This window comes from Pelodiscus sinensis, chromosome 1 (assembly GCF_049634645.1).
Source record: "Pelodiscus sinensis isolate JC-2024 chromosome 1, ASM4963464v1, whole genome shotgun sequence".
In the NCBI taxonomy this organism is placed as follows: domain Eukaryota; kingdom Metazoa; phylum Chordata; order Testudines; family Trionychidae; genus Pelodiscus; species Pelodiscus sinensis.
Window position 1 is genome coordinate 300,066,414 of NC_134711.1, and position 16,519 is coordinate 300,082,932.

The window sequence follows — 16,519 nt, forward strand, 5'->3', positions numbered from 1 at the left end:
TTGCACCATCTCAAAATATAACCATAAAATATAAAAAAACCTATCCTTGATTCTAGGTTCCTTTGTCAAAATTAAAAATGTAATAAAATGTAAAGAAAACCCAGCATCTACTTCCAACCCCTAATAATAATAAGAACTTAAGAACATAAGAATGGCCATACTGGGTTAAACCAATGGTTCATCCTGCCCAGTATCTTGTCTTCCAACAGTGGTGAATGCCAGTTGTTTCAGAGGGAATAAACAGAACAAGCAGTCATCAAGTGATCCATCCCCTGTAGGCCATTCTCAGCTTCTGACAAACTGATGCTAGGAATAGCCATTGATATTATCTAGTTCTTTTTGGAATCCTGTTACTGTCTTGGCCTTCACAATATCTGCTGACAAAGATTTCACAGGTTGATTGTGTATTGTGTGAAGGAATACTTCCTTTTGTTTGTTTTATACTTGCTGCCTGTTAATTTCATTTGATGATCCCTAGTTTTTGGGTTATGACAGGGAATAAGTAACACTTTCTTATCTACTTTCTCCACATCTGTCACGAATTTATAGGCCTTTGTCATATTCCCACTTAGTCATCTCTTCTTCCAAACTGAAAAGTGCCAGTCTTATTAATCTCTCCTCATATGGAAGCTGTTCCTTACGTTAATCATTTTTGTTGCCCTTTTCTGAAACTTTTCCGATTCTAGTATACCTTTTGTGAGATGATATGACCTTATCTGCACCCAGTATTCAAGACATGGGTGTACCATGGATTTATATAGAGCCAATATGTTATTTTGTCTTACTCTCTATCCATTTCCTAAGGTTTCCCAACTTTCTGTTTGCTTTTTTTGACTGCTGCTGCACATTAAGCGAATGTTTTCAGAGAAAAGGCCCAGCAATACTCTTCTCTCTAGCACAAACATCAGCCACCTCTTATGACATAGCCTCCCTAAAAACCTGTGCAAGTTGAGTTCAGAGAACTATCTACAATGACTCCAAGATCTCTTTCCTGAGTGGTAACAGCTAATTTATAATCCCATCATTACGTTTTCCAATGGACATTACTTTGCATTGATCAACACTATTTCATCTGCCATTTTGCTGCCTAGGCCCCCAGTTTAGTGAGATCCCTTTTTAATTCTTTGCAGTCTGCTTTAGGTCTAACTGTCTTGAGTAGTTTTGTATCATATATATATATATATATATATATATATATATATATATATACACACACACACACACACAGTGATGTAACTATTATATCATGGATAATGTATGTAGATTTATATATCATTATGTATAATAATATAGTGAAAAAGCCCAGCAATACTCTCCTCTCTAGCACAAACATCAGCCACCTCTTATGATATGGCCTCCCCAAAAACCTGTGCAAGTTGTAACAATCACTACTGGCCCTCGGGTTTTTTTGTTTTCTTTTTTTTAAAGTTGTACAGAAGAAATCACAGAAGGGATTTGGAGAGGAATACCTGAGCGAATAACCTTTGGGTCCTGGCATTCCAGCAGCACTTTAGATGTACAGAATACAATGATAGGCTTCTACGTGGAGTGCTGTGCAAACAATTCCATTGGCGCATCCTGCGTGAAGGGGTTCACTAACCAACAAGGTACTGTACCACTACTGAGACAGTGCAGATCATCTCAAGATAATTATAGACTGCAAAGAAAAAATTGTGGTATCTTTTGCCTATATGGCATCACATTTGAATAGTCTTTGCAAATAAAATATAGGATCCCACACAGGCTATGCATGTAATTGTGAGTAGAATGTATGTCTCTTCTGACATGATTTTTTTTACTTAAGTTCGATGATATAGCACTTGGGACCCAATTCAGCAGTCACAAAGCAGACTACGCCTCCACTAAAGCCAGCTGCAAAATCACGCCCTGTGAATCTAGAGACCTGCTTTTTATTCCTGTTAATAACCTATACCTGGAAATTCAGTTACAAATTGACATGCATCTCCTTTTGCTTATGGAAATCTACAAGATCCTCCTTTATGTATGATTGCTTCTTCTTTGTAATCAGGTTGTATTACATTCAGTTGTCTTCTCTGAGACTAAAGATTTACAGACCAAAGATATTGCAAGAGGAAAAATATCTGAGCTACAAAAAATAGCATGTAGTGTTATTTTAGAAGAGAGCAACTATTAGATTTATTCACTCTGAACATATAGATTTCTGTTGTCTTGAAGAGACAAGATGTTTTCTTAATTCATAAACGTATTGATCACAAGTGATAGATGTCACCCAATAACATTTCACATACACACTATGCAGAGTCATGAAGGATAATAAAGCTGCTAGGTTTTGACCTTCAGAAAACATGTTGCAGCTAATAAAAAAGGAAATAGAGAAGAAAGAGGACAGGGTAGCAGAGTCCGTCTGCTTTTGTGAGAGAAGGTCACACACTTTCACCTTGAGTGTCTTAAAATCGTAAAAGTATTTTCAAGGAAAAGGCAGAAAATTCCAATTTTAATACCATTTGTTATTAAGGAGTCATTTTCATTTGTCTTTGTGATACCCAGACTGGTTTGTTAGTAATAACATGTGCATTGATTAGTGTCATACGGAGGCTGGAAGGTCTATGTATGAGAATATGTGTAGATATATTTAAGTATTATAAATCCAGTCTTCTAATGTCTAATATTTTGAATTTAATGAACAATGAATTTATTTAAGTGTGTGTCAAACATATCTAGTTTGCATTAGAATTGCATACTGTATGGATGCACAAATGGTATGCTGTTGTTAATTTTCTGAATGGACAGTTATGTATTCTTCTGTATGATGAAAAGGACGTGGTAATTTTGGTATTATGGTGTTAACTGGGCAATAGCAGAGCAATACTCTAAGCTGGTTTTGTGTAACTGATCCTCAGTTAACTGGTGGCTTTTTATATTATATCTGCATTGTGGCCGACATTATGCACTTAACCTTAGAATGGCTTCTGATTTGTTTAGCTGCTTGTCTTTAGATTTGCAGGGCAACATGTCTTAATAGTATCTGGTTGAACAATGATGCCAAAGAGTTTGAAGAGTCATATAACACTCACTTTTTGAATGAAAACAAGTTTCAGGCTTACACAATGTATAAATATTGCCCCTTTTGTTTTGTTAAGAATATAACTCATTTATTGTGCTAACTGAGGCCCTGAAGTCAATGTAAGTACTTACATTAAATACCATTTCAACAAGAGGCAGCGAATGGGAAGACAGATCCTCTTAAGGAATTCCTCCCTCTTCATTCCACTTTGGGCTATCAGTCTGTCCCATGTGGAATAGATCATGGGTGGGGAAACCTTTTTTGGGTCGGGGGCTGCTGAACCACAGAAAAATCAGTCGGGGGATGCACATAAGTGAGAAGCAAGAAAAAACAAAACAAAACAAAACAAAACAAAAAACCCCTCACTGACTAAGAAAGAGAAAGACACTCCCCACATTTTCTGTGCACACCAGAGCTTGGTGGGGGGGCAGGCTAGGAGATTTTGTGTGCTCCAGCCCCTTGGGGGGACAGCAGGGAGCTGGAGCGCCAGTGCTGGCTCCCCAATGCTGGGGGGAGCCCTGAGCTCTGGGGGGCCAGATCCAGATAAGCCAGGGCTGCATCCATCCCCGCACAACAGGTTCCCCACCCCTGGAACAGATCATAGTGCTGACCAAAGGAGATTAGGTGCATCTATGTGGAGATCTTTTACCTTCACTCTGGTTCCTACTTCATAGCATTTCCTTTACTTTCTGGTAGCATAGCTTCATTGCCAGGAACTCCTTAGGCTGAAGCTGTCCATGAGACCTTATTAAAGGTGTCTCCCTATCACAGACATTATAAGTTCTGTGGTGTAAAGAGGAAACAATATGTATGTTCCCAACTTCACTCTCACCCAGTTCTGGGCCACCCAGACTCTGCCTCTCCCTGGCTACGTCTACACTGGCCCCTTTTCCGAAAGGGGCATGCTCATTTTCAACTTCAGAATAGGGAAATCCGCGGGGGATTTAAATATCCCCCGCGGGATTTAAAAAAAGATGTCAGCCGCTTTTTTCCGGCTTGGGGAAAAGCCGGAAAAAAGCGTCTAGACTGGCCCGATCCTCCGGAATAAAGCCCTATTCTGGAGGATCTCTTATTCCTACTTCCTTTGAAGTAGGAATAAGAGATCCTCCAGAATAGGGCTTTATTCCGGAGGATCGGGCCAGTCTAGACGCTTTTTTCCGGCTTTTCCCCAAGCCGGAAAAAAGCGGCGGACATCTTTTTTTAAATCCCGCGGGGGATATTTAAATCCCCCGCGGATTTCCCTATTCTGAAGTTGAAAATGAGCATGCCCCTTTCGGAAAAGGGGCCAGTGTAGACGTAGCCCCTCTGTATAAATCTTTACATCTTGGATCACCTCTACTGCAGATGCAACTGAACCCTACTTTGTATGGGAATTAGTTGATCCACATACAGAGAATATTACATGTACTAAGGTCTGAGGGTATGTCTACACTAGAGAGTTTTGTTGGAAAAATGGCCATTTTTCTGACAAAACCTAAGTTACGTCCACACTGCAATTGTATTCTTCTGAAAGTAAATTGAAAGAAAGTAAATTGGCATTGGTAATCCTCTTTCTACGAGGAAGAAGCTTTTTTCTGAAAGAGCTCTTTCAGAAAAAGGTGTGTGTTGACAGGGAAGAGGAAGTTCTTTCGAAAGAAGAGGAAAGAGAAAAAAGCACAGGTGTCCTGGTGGCCACTCTGTCCATAGTATTCATGGCTTAAATGCAAGATAGCATCCCTTCTGTGTGAATGCTATCTTTCAAAAAAGCACGTCGCTTTTTCGATGCACTTTTGTGTGTGGATGCTTTCTTTAGAAAGAAGTTTTTTCGGAAGATCTCTTCCGAAAAAAGCTTCTTCTGAAAGAAGCCTGCAGTCTAGACATAGCCTGAGAGGGCCATAATCTGGCTCTCTGAGAGACGTTGACCACTTGCAATTCTCATTGGCAATTCCCAGGCTCAGGCCAAAAGGGAATGAAAAATAATGGAGATAAGACAAACATGACAGATTTTATTTTGTTTCTTGTAGCTTAACATTACATACCAGTCCTAATTCATTGTTTAGTGACATGCATCTTTTTAAATTACAGGAGCTGTTTCTTCCCTCCGAGATAACATTTCATTCTATGCAACTATCGGATTTTGCCTTCCATTTATAGCTGTTTTGCTTATATTTATTTTTCATAAATACAAAAAGGTAAAAACAAAAACATTAAATGACTGCCTTCCTCTCCCCTCTCTCCTAAAATTCTGTTGAACTAATACAATTTTTCTGTTTCTGAAGCAATTTAGATATGAAAGTCAAATGCAAATGATACAGGTAGTTGGTCCTTCAGATAATGAGTACATCTACATTGATTTCAGTGAATTTGAATATGATCTCAAATGGGAGTTTCCAAGAGAAAATCTGGAATTTGGTGAGCAATCTCCTGGGTAAACCATGAGGTCATTATATCAGCTTACGTTGCCTTAAACTAGAAATTTCATTAACTCATTTTGTCTTGTAGGGCAGGCACTCGGCTCTGGTGCCTTTGGAAAGGTTATGAATGCTACAGCTTATGGAATTAGTAAAACCGGGGATTCAGTCCAAGTTGCAGTCAAAATGCTGAAAGGTACAGTAAATCACAGCAAGATACTGCTCTCACAAGCAGTGGTTTATTATTTGTGTTTAAGGTAGAAACAGCACCAGAAGCCCCTTTAAGTCAATTCTCTTGCAATTGCAGCTCACAGTTCTTTCATTTTTCAGTACTTATTTAGCTCTAAAAGTATTATTTTTCCATATTCTTATTGATGTATTTTGTAGTTTATTTCAGGAATTAATTAAGTTCTAGAATATACTTCTAAGGCACAACCAATAGTATGGGAAAGGGTAGAACTCTGCTAGTCCAAGGGGGCACTGGGAGGCATTCACCCCCAAGGGAAGGACGCCTGGGCCTTGCACATGGCTAAGGATGCATACCCATTACAGCATCCCTTCATGGGATACACTTTTCTTTTCCCTCTTGTGGCTGGGGCCTGGAGATTTGGAGGGAGCCTAGCTGGCAGCTCTCTTTTGGACTTGCTACTCATGGACACTGTCTTAGACCACATCCAGCTGGGTCTTCTCTCCCTGGCTTTGCAGGCCCTTTAGTTACTCAGCTGTTTCACTGAATGTGCCCTTCTCAAACCGTCGGAATGTGGTGAGGTCCTGCCTCCTGTCATATGGCCACTGGTACCCCAACTACCATATACATTTGGCATTCAGAGGTGGAAACATAGACTCCATCCAGAAGAGAGGGCAGTCATGTAGTGTCAGCCCTGACAGGGATTCCTGTCAGGCCTGCCCTGAGAAGAGTTTCTACCTCCAAATTCTAGAAGGGCTCTCCCTTTGGAGAAACCAGCTCTGCCATGCAATCCAGACTCTTCCACTGTGGTGGGGCAAAGCTTTAGCTCTCGTAACTTTTTAAAGAGTTAATTCTGTATTTGATTAATATAGAGTGCTTCCTGTTCATGAGTTAATGTGGCATTATTTGGGGCTAAATGAACTCTGATGCAAAGGAGATGTTTATTAGCACGGCATGCCATTTTTACTAAGTGAAAGGAAAACACCTTAATTTTGTTACATTGAAATATACTTTCCATTTTCTCACACTTACTCTGTGATTGGCTACTGTGGATTCCTCATCTCCACTGACTATTGCTTTCAGAATAGATGCAACTGCCTCAGTTTCTGACCCACCTAATACCTTTCCCTTTCTTAGCTCTTCTCTCTCCAGCTAAAAGTAATTATATTAATAAATTAAAGTGCATTTATTATCTGGAGTTAGCTGAGGTTAGTTTGCATGATTCTACATTTATTGAAAACTAGGTGTACAGTCATTACTGAAATGATTGTATGCTAACTGGCTAACAGACTTTATTAGCCAATTTGAATACAATTATATGTACTTTTTATGGTGAATGAGAAGTCACCACTTCAGACTCACCACTCAGGGTGCAGGTAACAGTATAAATGAGAAATAAGTTTTGTGTTAGTAGCTGTACTGCTTCTCTATATTGTAACTGAGACAGTGCCATATCAGTTTAAGCTGTAAAATGTGATTTCACTAGAAACTACATGGTTGGGGGGGAGGGACAGCTCAGTGGCTTGAGCATTGGCCTACTAAACCCAGGGTTATAAATTCAATCCATTTAGGGATATGGGGCAAATCTGTCAGGGATGGTACTTGGTCCTGCTGTGAAGGCAGGGGACTGGACTCAATGACCATTCAAGGTCCCTTCCAGCTCTATGAGATAGGTATATCTCCATAAAAGAATCAGGAGAGACAAAATAGGAAAAATTATGGGACAAATTCTGATCACAATTACTACTGTTTAAATCCAAAGCAACCCTACTGAACATGATTATAGCATTATAAATTTAGAAAGGTATTTGGTTGTATAACTGTCTCCATGTCTCATATTTAAAGCAAATTCTGGTGACTTCTCAGAACCTGATAACTGTTCTTTATTTCATTACTTTCATAATATCCATTTTTGAGACTACAGAATCATCTCACAAAGCTTATAGCTGGAACACAAATACAGAGAGAGTGGGGAGGAGAGAGAAAGAGAGTTCCAGCTCTAATAGATAGCAGATAGAATATCTATTTATCTTAAAATATTATATTTTAGAACAATTTTCTACACGGTCACAGCTTTAGATCAATGGGATTAATGTAAAAGGAAAGTTTTGTATGGTGCATAGAACCTAAACTATTTAGTTTTTAAACCCTATCTTGTAAATGTTTTTCTACATTTGTGTTGCTGTTTTATTTACAGAAAAATCTGACCCTTCCGAAGAAGATGCTCTAATGTCAGAACTCAAAATGATGACTCATATTGGAAGCCATGAAAACATTGTAAATCTATTAGGCGCTTGCACCATAACAGGTAATAAACACGGTATTGAAATGTACTAACCTAAATCAACAGAAATAAGATTTCTGAATGAAATACAAATGCCTCAAAAATCAGCTATTGTCAGCAATGTTAATCATCTGTGAACCTTGATAAATTATACATCCCATGTTTTAGTGTTTTTTCAATGTCGTACTAGGCAATGGCCCAGATGCAGAAAATAAAGTGAGGGTAAAATGAAAACGAATCTCTGTCTACAAACAAATCTTGCACCACTTTAACTATACTGCTATAGTTGATATAATTAAAATAGTACAATCCACCTACTGTGGATGCAGTTATACTGGGATGAATGTGTATTGGAACAGTTAATTCCTGGAAAGAAAGGGAAATAAGCAAAACTGGCCTAAGGTGCCTTTCTATTGCTATAAATCTGTCCACACTGGGTGTTGTACCTATTTAATTTTTGCAGTAGAAAATCACCAAAATAGTTACATTGCAGCAGAAACTGCTTCAACACCAATGCTTAGAGGCAAAGAAGACTGGGTAGCCTGAAGGACTGACAGGAAAGAAAAAGAAGTGGAGAGGGTATAAAAATTAAATGAAAATAAAAGAGTGGAATGAATTATAAGGAGCAAGTGAAGCAGAGAAGGGAAGAGAAAGGAAAAGTGAAGAGGGTTGTGAACAGAAGAACAGAGTGAGAATGGAAAAAATAAGGATAGAAAGATTGTGGATTACTGTTGTTCTTTAGTATTTGTATTGTGGGGGTGCTCAGGAGCTCCACTCTTGGACCAACATTTCATTGTGCTAGGTGTTGTACAGACAGAATAAAAGGATGATCCCTGCCCCCAGATAGCTTACAATTTAAGTAATAGTAATAGTACCAGAGAGAAGACAAGGAAGCTAAGTAGTGGGAACAGGGCCAGGATTCTACCTACCTGGTGTCTGTATTTATAATTGATATGTTACATCCATCACACTAAAAGAAAAGGAAATGTTTGTATCATGAGGATTATTTTAAGGTAAAAATAATAATAATAAAGAACTCTAATTTCCCCAGATCATATGAACAATAAATCTGTCACTAGGGCTGTGTCCAGACTCAGGGGTTTTTTCGGGAAAAGTAGCCTTTTTTCCCCGAAAAAACTTCCCCTGCGTCCAGACTCAAGCCGCGTTCTTTCGAAATTATTTCGAAAGAACGCGGCTTTTCTTTCGATGGCAGTAAGCCTCTTTTTACGAGGAAGAACGCCTTCTTTCGAAAGTTCCTCTTTCGAAAGAAGGCGTTCTTCAATGTAAATAGGGCTTCCTCGAAAGAGAGCATCCAGACTCGCTGGGTGCTCTCTTTCGAAAAAGCGGATTGCTCTTTCGAAAGTTCCGCCTGCAGTCTAGACGCGATCTTTCAAAAGAGGCTCTTTCGAAAGATGCTTTCGAAAGAGCCTCTTTCAAAAGAAGCCTGCAGTCTAGACATAGCCTAGAGGAAAAGGAGAGCAATTAAATAGGCCATTGTGACTAGCTTTGGGTGACTATAACTAAGCTTGAGGAGGAGTCAGGCAGATTCAGCTCCTGAGCTCCAGCCGCAACTGCAACTTCAAAGTGCTCTCTACACAGCTATTTGTAGAGCAAGTCCTGCTAGCCAGAGTATCTTAGCAGAGGTAAAGAGACTTACTCCCCAGTGCTGAGTAAATATACTCGAAAAGCCCCACCAATGAGTATGCCAACATCTGTCTCTAGTTTCATTCTAGATTGCTTTAGGACAGAGATTATTGCTTAAGTGTACATACAAACTGATAAAATGCTATGAATTAAAGTGGCTTAAATCCAATGGCAACAACTCAGTTTGTCATAACACAAAATATTGTTAAGCAGGGACCCAAACATAATGACAGCATTTGGGTACAGCAATATGAAGATCTCCAGCAGACAGTTGGAGGGCAAAGTATATACAGGCAGTCCCCGGGTTACGTACAAGATAGGGACTGTAGGTTTGTTCTTAAGTTGAATCTGTATGTAAGTCGGAACTGGCGTCCAGATTCAGCCGCTGCTGAAACTGACCGCCAGTTCTGACTTACATACAGAATCAACTTAAGAACCCCAAGCGTCCCCAAGTCAGCTGCTGCTGAAACTGATCAGCAGCTGATTCCAGGAAGCCCGGGGCAGAGCAACTCTGCCTCGGGCTTCCTGTAGTCAGCGCTGGTCAGTTTCAGCAGCGGCTAAATCAGGACGCCTGGGGCAGAGCAGCTAGGGTGCTGCTGGGTTGCTCCAGTAGCGCCGCTCCTCGGCACTACTGGACCAACCCAGCAGCACCCCATCTGCTCTGCCCCAGGTGTCCTGATTCAGCCGCTGCTGAAACTGACCAGCAGCGGCTGAATCAGGACCAGAGTAGCTGGGGTGCTGCTGGGTTGGACCAGTAGCGCCCAGAGCGGCGCTGCGGGACCAACCAGCAGCACCCCAGCTGCTCTGCCACAGGCGTCCGGAGAAAAGCCTAGTCTGCTGTGGGGGGGGCATACTAGCTGCGCCCCCCCCCCCCACCCCAGCAGACCAGGAAGACACGGGCGGCGGACCGAGACGCACCGCGGTCCCTCTGCCTGGGTCCTCCGCGGCTTTGCTCCCCGTCTCCCTGGTCTGCTGTAGACCAGCAGACCAGGGAGATGGGGAGCAAAGCCTCTGAGGACGCCGGCAGCGGGACAGCCGCGGGGCGTCTGGGCTGTCCCGCTGCCGGCTTCCCCGCGGCTTTGCAAAGCCGCGCGGGGGGGGGGGGCTCGGGCAGCAGGGCTGCCCCGCTGCCCGAGCCCCTCCACGGCTTTGCTCTGCATCTTCCTGGTCTGCAGACCAGGGAGACGCAGAGCAAAGCCCCAGAGTACACAGGCGGCAGGACCGCGAGGTCCCGCAGTCCGTGTACTCTGGGGCAGCCCTGTTCGTAACTGCGGATCCGACATAAGTCGGGGACTGCCTGTATATCCAAAGTCCCAAGAAGTCTCTTGCACTCTCAAAGGAAGGGGTCTGGCCTTAGGGGGAAACTAGGTCCTTTGCCATCTCCCATCATTGCCCGAAAACAGCTGGACTCCACCTCATCCTTTTTTGCCTACCCTATCTAGTGTGGATGATATGCTATATCTTCAGGGATGACACCTTCTACTGCTATTACCAGAAGCTGGGAATGGGCAATGGGATAGATCACATGATGGTTACCTGTTCTGTTAATTCCCTCTGGGAACCTGGCATTGGCCACTGTCAGAAAACAGGATACTGGACTAGATGGATTTTTGGTCTGACACAATATGGCTGTTCGTATGTTCTTATTATGCTAAGGGGCAGATTTTTAAAGGTACTTAAAGCTCATTGATGCCTAAAATTGAGGTGCCTAAATAATTTCAGTGGGTGCTAGATGTCTATGTGCCTGTGAAACGCGCACCAGATGCCTAAATACCTTTAAAAATCTGGCCTTTAGTCATTAGTGCTAGTGCTCCTCTGGTAACATTTTTGAGGGGGAGCTTTGTTCCCCTTTAGTGATTCCCAATCCACCTTTGATGATACCCATCTAGCAATGTCAGCCAGGTAAATTGATCAGAGATGTTTGCTCCATAGCCATCAGTGCCTGTTATTTATATCGAAACTGTATAAGATTAAGGCATCTAATACAGACGGGAGAAAATGTGGGTTCCTTAGGGCTTCATAGAATCATAGAATTCTAGGTCTGGAAGGGACCTTGAGAGGTAATCGAGTCCAGTCCCCTGCCCTCATGGCAGGACCCAGTACTGTCTAGACCATCCCTAAGGGTACGTCTAGACTACATGCCTCTGTCGCCAGAGGCATGTAGATTAGGCTACCTGACATAGTAAAATGAAGCGGCGATTTAAATAATCGCTGCTTCATTTAAATTTACATGGCTGCCGCGATGAGCCGACAAACAGCTGATCAGCTGTTTGTCGGCTCAGCGCGATAGTCTGGATGCGCGGGTGTCGACAACAAAGGTATTTGTCGACCACCCAGGTAAACCTCATCCCTTATAGTAAACCCATCTAAGTTGTATTTGCGTAGTTTATTGATAAGAATATCATGCAAGACCATATCAAATGCCTTACTAAAGTCTAGGTATACCACATCCACCGCTTCTCCCTTATCCACAAGACTCATTATCCTATCAAAGAAAGCTATCAGATTGGTTTCACAAGGGACATACATGACTTGCGTGCATCCAGTACCAAGGCAGTAATAGATATTCATTCTAAAACTATTTCAGGACCAGTTTACTTAATTTTTGAATACTGTTGCTATGGTGACCTGCTGAACTACTTAAGGAATAAGAGAGAAAAATTTCACCGGACGTGGACAGACATCTTCAAACAGCACAATTTCAGCTTTTACCACAATTTCCACTTGGACCAAAATGCCAGGTAAGATGGTTCAGTAGCAGTCTGAACTATAAGTAACCTATTATCAGTCAAACGCTTACAGTGATGCAACACCCTGTGAACATGTGTCCTGGAACACTTTGCAAAGAAAAAATTTGAGCCTGAACCTCAAGTGCCGTAAATTGGCACAATTCCTTTAGAAGACCTGAGGATGTGGGCCATTGTGTGAATAAACAAGAACATAAGAATGGCCTTGCTGTGTCAGACCAAAGGTCCATCTAGCCCAGTATCCTTTCTTCCAAAAGTGGCCAATGCCAGGTGTCCTGCCATCTTGGCTAATTGCCATCGATGGGCCTAGCCTCCATAAATGTTCTTTTTTAAACCCCGTTATAGTCTTGACCTTCACAACATCATCTGACAAAGAGTTTCACAGATTGATGGTGTGTTGCATGAACAAATACTTCCTTTTTTGGTTGTTTGTTTTTGTTTGGGTTTTTTGTTTTGGTTTTGTTTTAAACCTGCTTCCTACTAAATCTGTTGTAAGGAGTAGATTGAGGAGTTTCCTTTAACAAAGAACATCAGTGAGTTCTAGGCTCACCACATGCCAGTCGTTGGTTGTATGCAGAAAGAAACCTACCAAGAATTGACTAAAAAATGGTTATGTTTCTTCTGCAGTTCTAACTGCACTGAAAGCATCATGAACCCCCTTTTGTGAATTTTGGCATTTAGAAGGGTCATGCTAGATATATGATAAGTAATAATTCAGTGTTAAAGGTTTTAATGACATTAAGTAACTGATGCTCTTCACTATAAAGCAGCCTGCATTTTAGATTATTATTTTCTTTGAAGTGTGTAACTTTTTCAAATACGCCCCCTACTCCAGACAGGGGACTAAATTTAAAAATGGATCATATATTTCATTGTGTAGATTGGATGATTTTGGAGGTATGCAGCTAAGGCGGGACTCAGATTTGACCTCTGGATCAAACTGGATTACATTGTATTCTGAAGAAGGTGAGAAATTAAGCATTTTCTTCTGAATAACCATTGTAAAAACAAATTTGCTTTATTTGTATCAGAGATGTGTGAATACATTAAAAAAATCTAAATTATAGTAAAAATGAAGGGACAGATTGGTTAATTGATTGAGTGAGTGAGTGATTTGGGGTGGTTGAAAAGATACATAGTTGAAAAGATAAAAGATTTTTATAGAAGATAGATTTTTCAGAGATGTGGAATCAGTGTTCCCTGCAATCTGTGTGCTTATATGGCCACTCAGAAAAGATTCAAATGCTGCCCAGCATATTAGCAGAGTGCCCACAACTAGGTTTTGTTCTACTGTTTGTACATGCTTTGGTACACATAAAATTTATTCCATGTGTGGATGAAAAAATCCATTCCTGGATGGAAAAGATTAGAGGGAACATTGTTTGAAATACTGGAGAAAGTTGCATGGGTTTAACGAAAGGTGTGAAAACAGACTTACATAAACTGCTGAAAAAAACCTGATTTGCCATTCTTATTTGAGTTTATTTTTCAATTAATTAAGAATCAGTTTAAGCTAATCAGAAATAAGCCATACTTTAACCAAAGTAAGAGTGTCCACTCAGGGAATTGCACTGGAACAACTAAATTGTTTTTTTAAATGACTTAATTTAATCATGCGCAAACTTCTCCTATAGACAAGGCTTATAATTCTAGCAGAGATGGGCTAATTGGCAGAGAATGGGCAAGATATCTATAAGTATAAAAAATGCATTTTATTGTATTAGCTGCACAGCTATGACATCAGTATCACCTCTGTCAGTGTGTGTGTGCATATGGGTATGAGAGAGAGAGACAGAGAGAGAGGGGAGCTCATAATTTTGCCAATAACAATCAAAGTAAAGTCACAAATTGTATTTTACATGTACTAGTTTAGTTATGGGTTTGACTGAAGCCTTAGATTTTTGTCTGCTCTCATCAAAGCCAATAGGAATTTGCTAGTATAAGTATTCAGTCAGGCTGTGTCTACACTGGCACCTTTTTCCGGAAATGCTTAAAACGGAACAGTTTTCCGTTATAAGTATTTCCGGAAAAAGAGCGTCTACATTGGCAGGATGCTTTTTGAGAAAAGTGATTGGGGCTTTTTTGCAGAAAAGACTACTGTGCTGTCTACACTGGCCCTTTTCCAGAACAGTTTTCTGGAAAAGGACTTTTGCCCGAGCGGGAGCAGCATAATTTTTCTGGAAAAGTAGCTGATTTCTTACAGTAAATTGTCACTGCTTTTCCGGAAATTCAAGGGGCCAGTGTAGACAGCTCGCACCTTATTCCAGAAAAGCGGCTGCTTTTCCGGAATAAGTGGCCCAGTGTAGACACAGCCTCAATGTTTAGTCAGGATCTCAGGTTTTTGCTTGCAATTACTTTATGTATTTGTTAGCAGTAATACAAATAATAATAAAGGTGGTACTGGACTTTGAAGACATTGGCTCTTGACTCTTTCCCTTATATGGGCGAGAAGAATAAGTGCACTAAGTGTATTGATTATGGTTCTTGATACTATATCAGACAAAGCAATTATCTTACTATACCTACAAAAACGTTTTTCCTGTGAGATGACAGAGTGACATCATCACATCAGTCTGTGTCCCACAGCTCCTTCCCCCTCAGCCACCCGGCCTCCTCCCCTTTCTTCCCTGCTGATAACCCTTTAATGGGGTCATCAACCTATGGCTTATGAGCCTAAATATGGCTCTTTGACTCCTCAACAGCAGAAGAAGGTAAGCTGCTGCTGAACTTGTGGGAGGAAGGATGGGGAGGCAGGACCCACATGGTGACTGGGCAGGCGTCAGTGGGACCCACAGGAGCAGACTGGGACTGAGGTACACTCCATCCCGCTGAACTGCCATACAGCAGCTAGCTGAAGGTGTTCTAAAAACAGCTGCTCTTACCTGCTCAGTAGAGTGGGGGGGCAGTGGCAGGACCTGTGCCATGGAGGGCTGTGTGGTGCGGGGTCAGGACTGAGGTGCACCCCGGCCCCCTGAACCACCCCACAGTGGCTGAAGCTCCAGCACCAGCAGTCACCACATGGTGGGCGGCTACTGGTGTTTTAAAAACAGCTGCTCCGTTGTGTCAGCAGTGGGACCTGCGTGGAGGGGAAAGAGAGAAATTACTGGGCTGGCAGAGTGGGGGAGGGAGAAGGGGCCCTGGCTGGGGTAAGGGGGTCTTGGTTAGGGGGAGGGGAGATGGAGAAGGGGCTCTGGCTGATGGAGGGGAGAGGGAGAAGGAGCCCTGGTTGGGGGGTAGAGCGGAGAGAGAGGGTCCCTGGACTGGGGGGAGAGAGTCTTGGCTGAGGGAAAGGGAAGGGACCCTGGATGGCACAGCCGCAGCCTGGCCCTCCCTGGTCGCCATGGGGAGAGCCGGGGTTGCCTATCCCCCATGACGGGGGGCTTGGTGAGTGCAGCAAGCAGGGGGTGCAGCCCTCTAGTCATGGTTTATTGAGATAAATGGAGAAAAGGGAAAAGATACAGAAACTTTGTCTTACTTTACTTCTGGAAGACAGAGTCCACCCAGAAGTTTCATGCCCTTGAACTCCTGCACTTCAGCTTCACACCTTGGCTGTGTCCAGACTCAGGGTTTTTTTGGAAAAAAGTAGCCTTTTTTCGAAAAAACTTCACCTGCATCTAGACTGCAGCCGTGTTCTTTCGAAATTAAATCGAAAGAACACGGCTTTTCTTTCAACGGCGGTAAACCTCATTGCACGAGGAAGAACGCCTTTTTTCGAAAGTGCTCTTTCGAAAAAAGGTGTTCTTGAATGCAAACGGGTTTTTCGAAAGAGAGCATCCAGACTGCCTGGGTGCTCTCTTTCGAAAAAGCGGCTTGCTGTCTAGACGCTCTTTTTCGAAAGAGGCTTGCAGTCTAGACATAGCCCTTCAGTTAACTTTCCCAAGGGTCCCCAGGTAGTCACAAACCCAAGATCTGCTTATGTATTGCAGAAGAAATGAAATATATCAACCGAAGGGTTTATGAAGAGGAGGACTTCAATGTGCTCACCTTTGAGGATCTTCTCTGCTTCTCATATCAAGTTGCCAAAGGAATGGAGTTTCTTGAGTCAAAATCGGTATGTTTCACCTGTGAGCAATGTTTAGAGAGTGCAGAATACAAAGACAGATCAGATTAACAGCAAGCTATCTGAGAGAGAAAGCTGTGAATTGACAGGTTTAAATCATATCTTTATAACAAGTTTTTAAATAACCACAGTAAAATACTCCAAGATTGTGCCTTAAGGCT

At 42.0% G+C, this 16,519-nt stretch overlaps 1 protein-coding gene across 7 annotated transcripts in view; it reads left to right on the plus strand.

The window, feature by feature from the left end:
* Positions 1–16,519, plus strand: part of FLT3 (fms related receptor tyrosine kinase 3) — a 95,524-nt gene that overhangs the window by 68,754 nt on the left and 10,251 nt on the right. For all 7 annotated transcript variants that reach the window (XM_075919217.1, XM_075919216.1, XM_075919218.1 and 4 more), the window contains 8 exons: positions 1,429–1,607; positions 5,111–5,217; positions 5,305–5,437; positions 5,528–5,632; positions 7,821–7,931; positions 12,139–12,292; positions 13,179–13,264; positions 16,225–16,349. In XM_075919217.1, the coding sequence (XP_075775332.1) occupies positions 1,429–1,607; positions 5,111–5,217; positions 5,305–5,437; positions 5,528–5,632; positions 7,821–7,931; positions 12,139–12,292; positions 13,179–13,264; positions 16,225–16,349 (1,000 nt within the window). The remainder of the gene's footprint in view (positions 1–1,428; positions 1,608–5,110; positions 5,218–5,304; positions 5,438–5,527; positions 5,633–7,820; positions 7,932–12,138; positions 12,293–13,178; positions 13,265–16,224; positions 16,350–16,519) is intronic.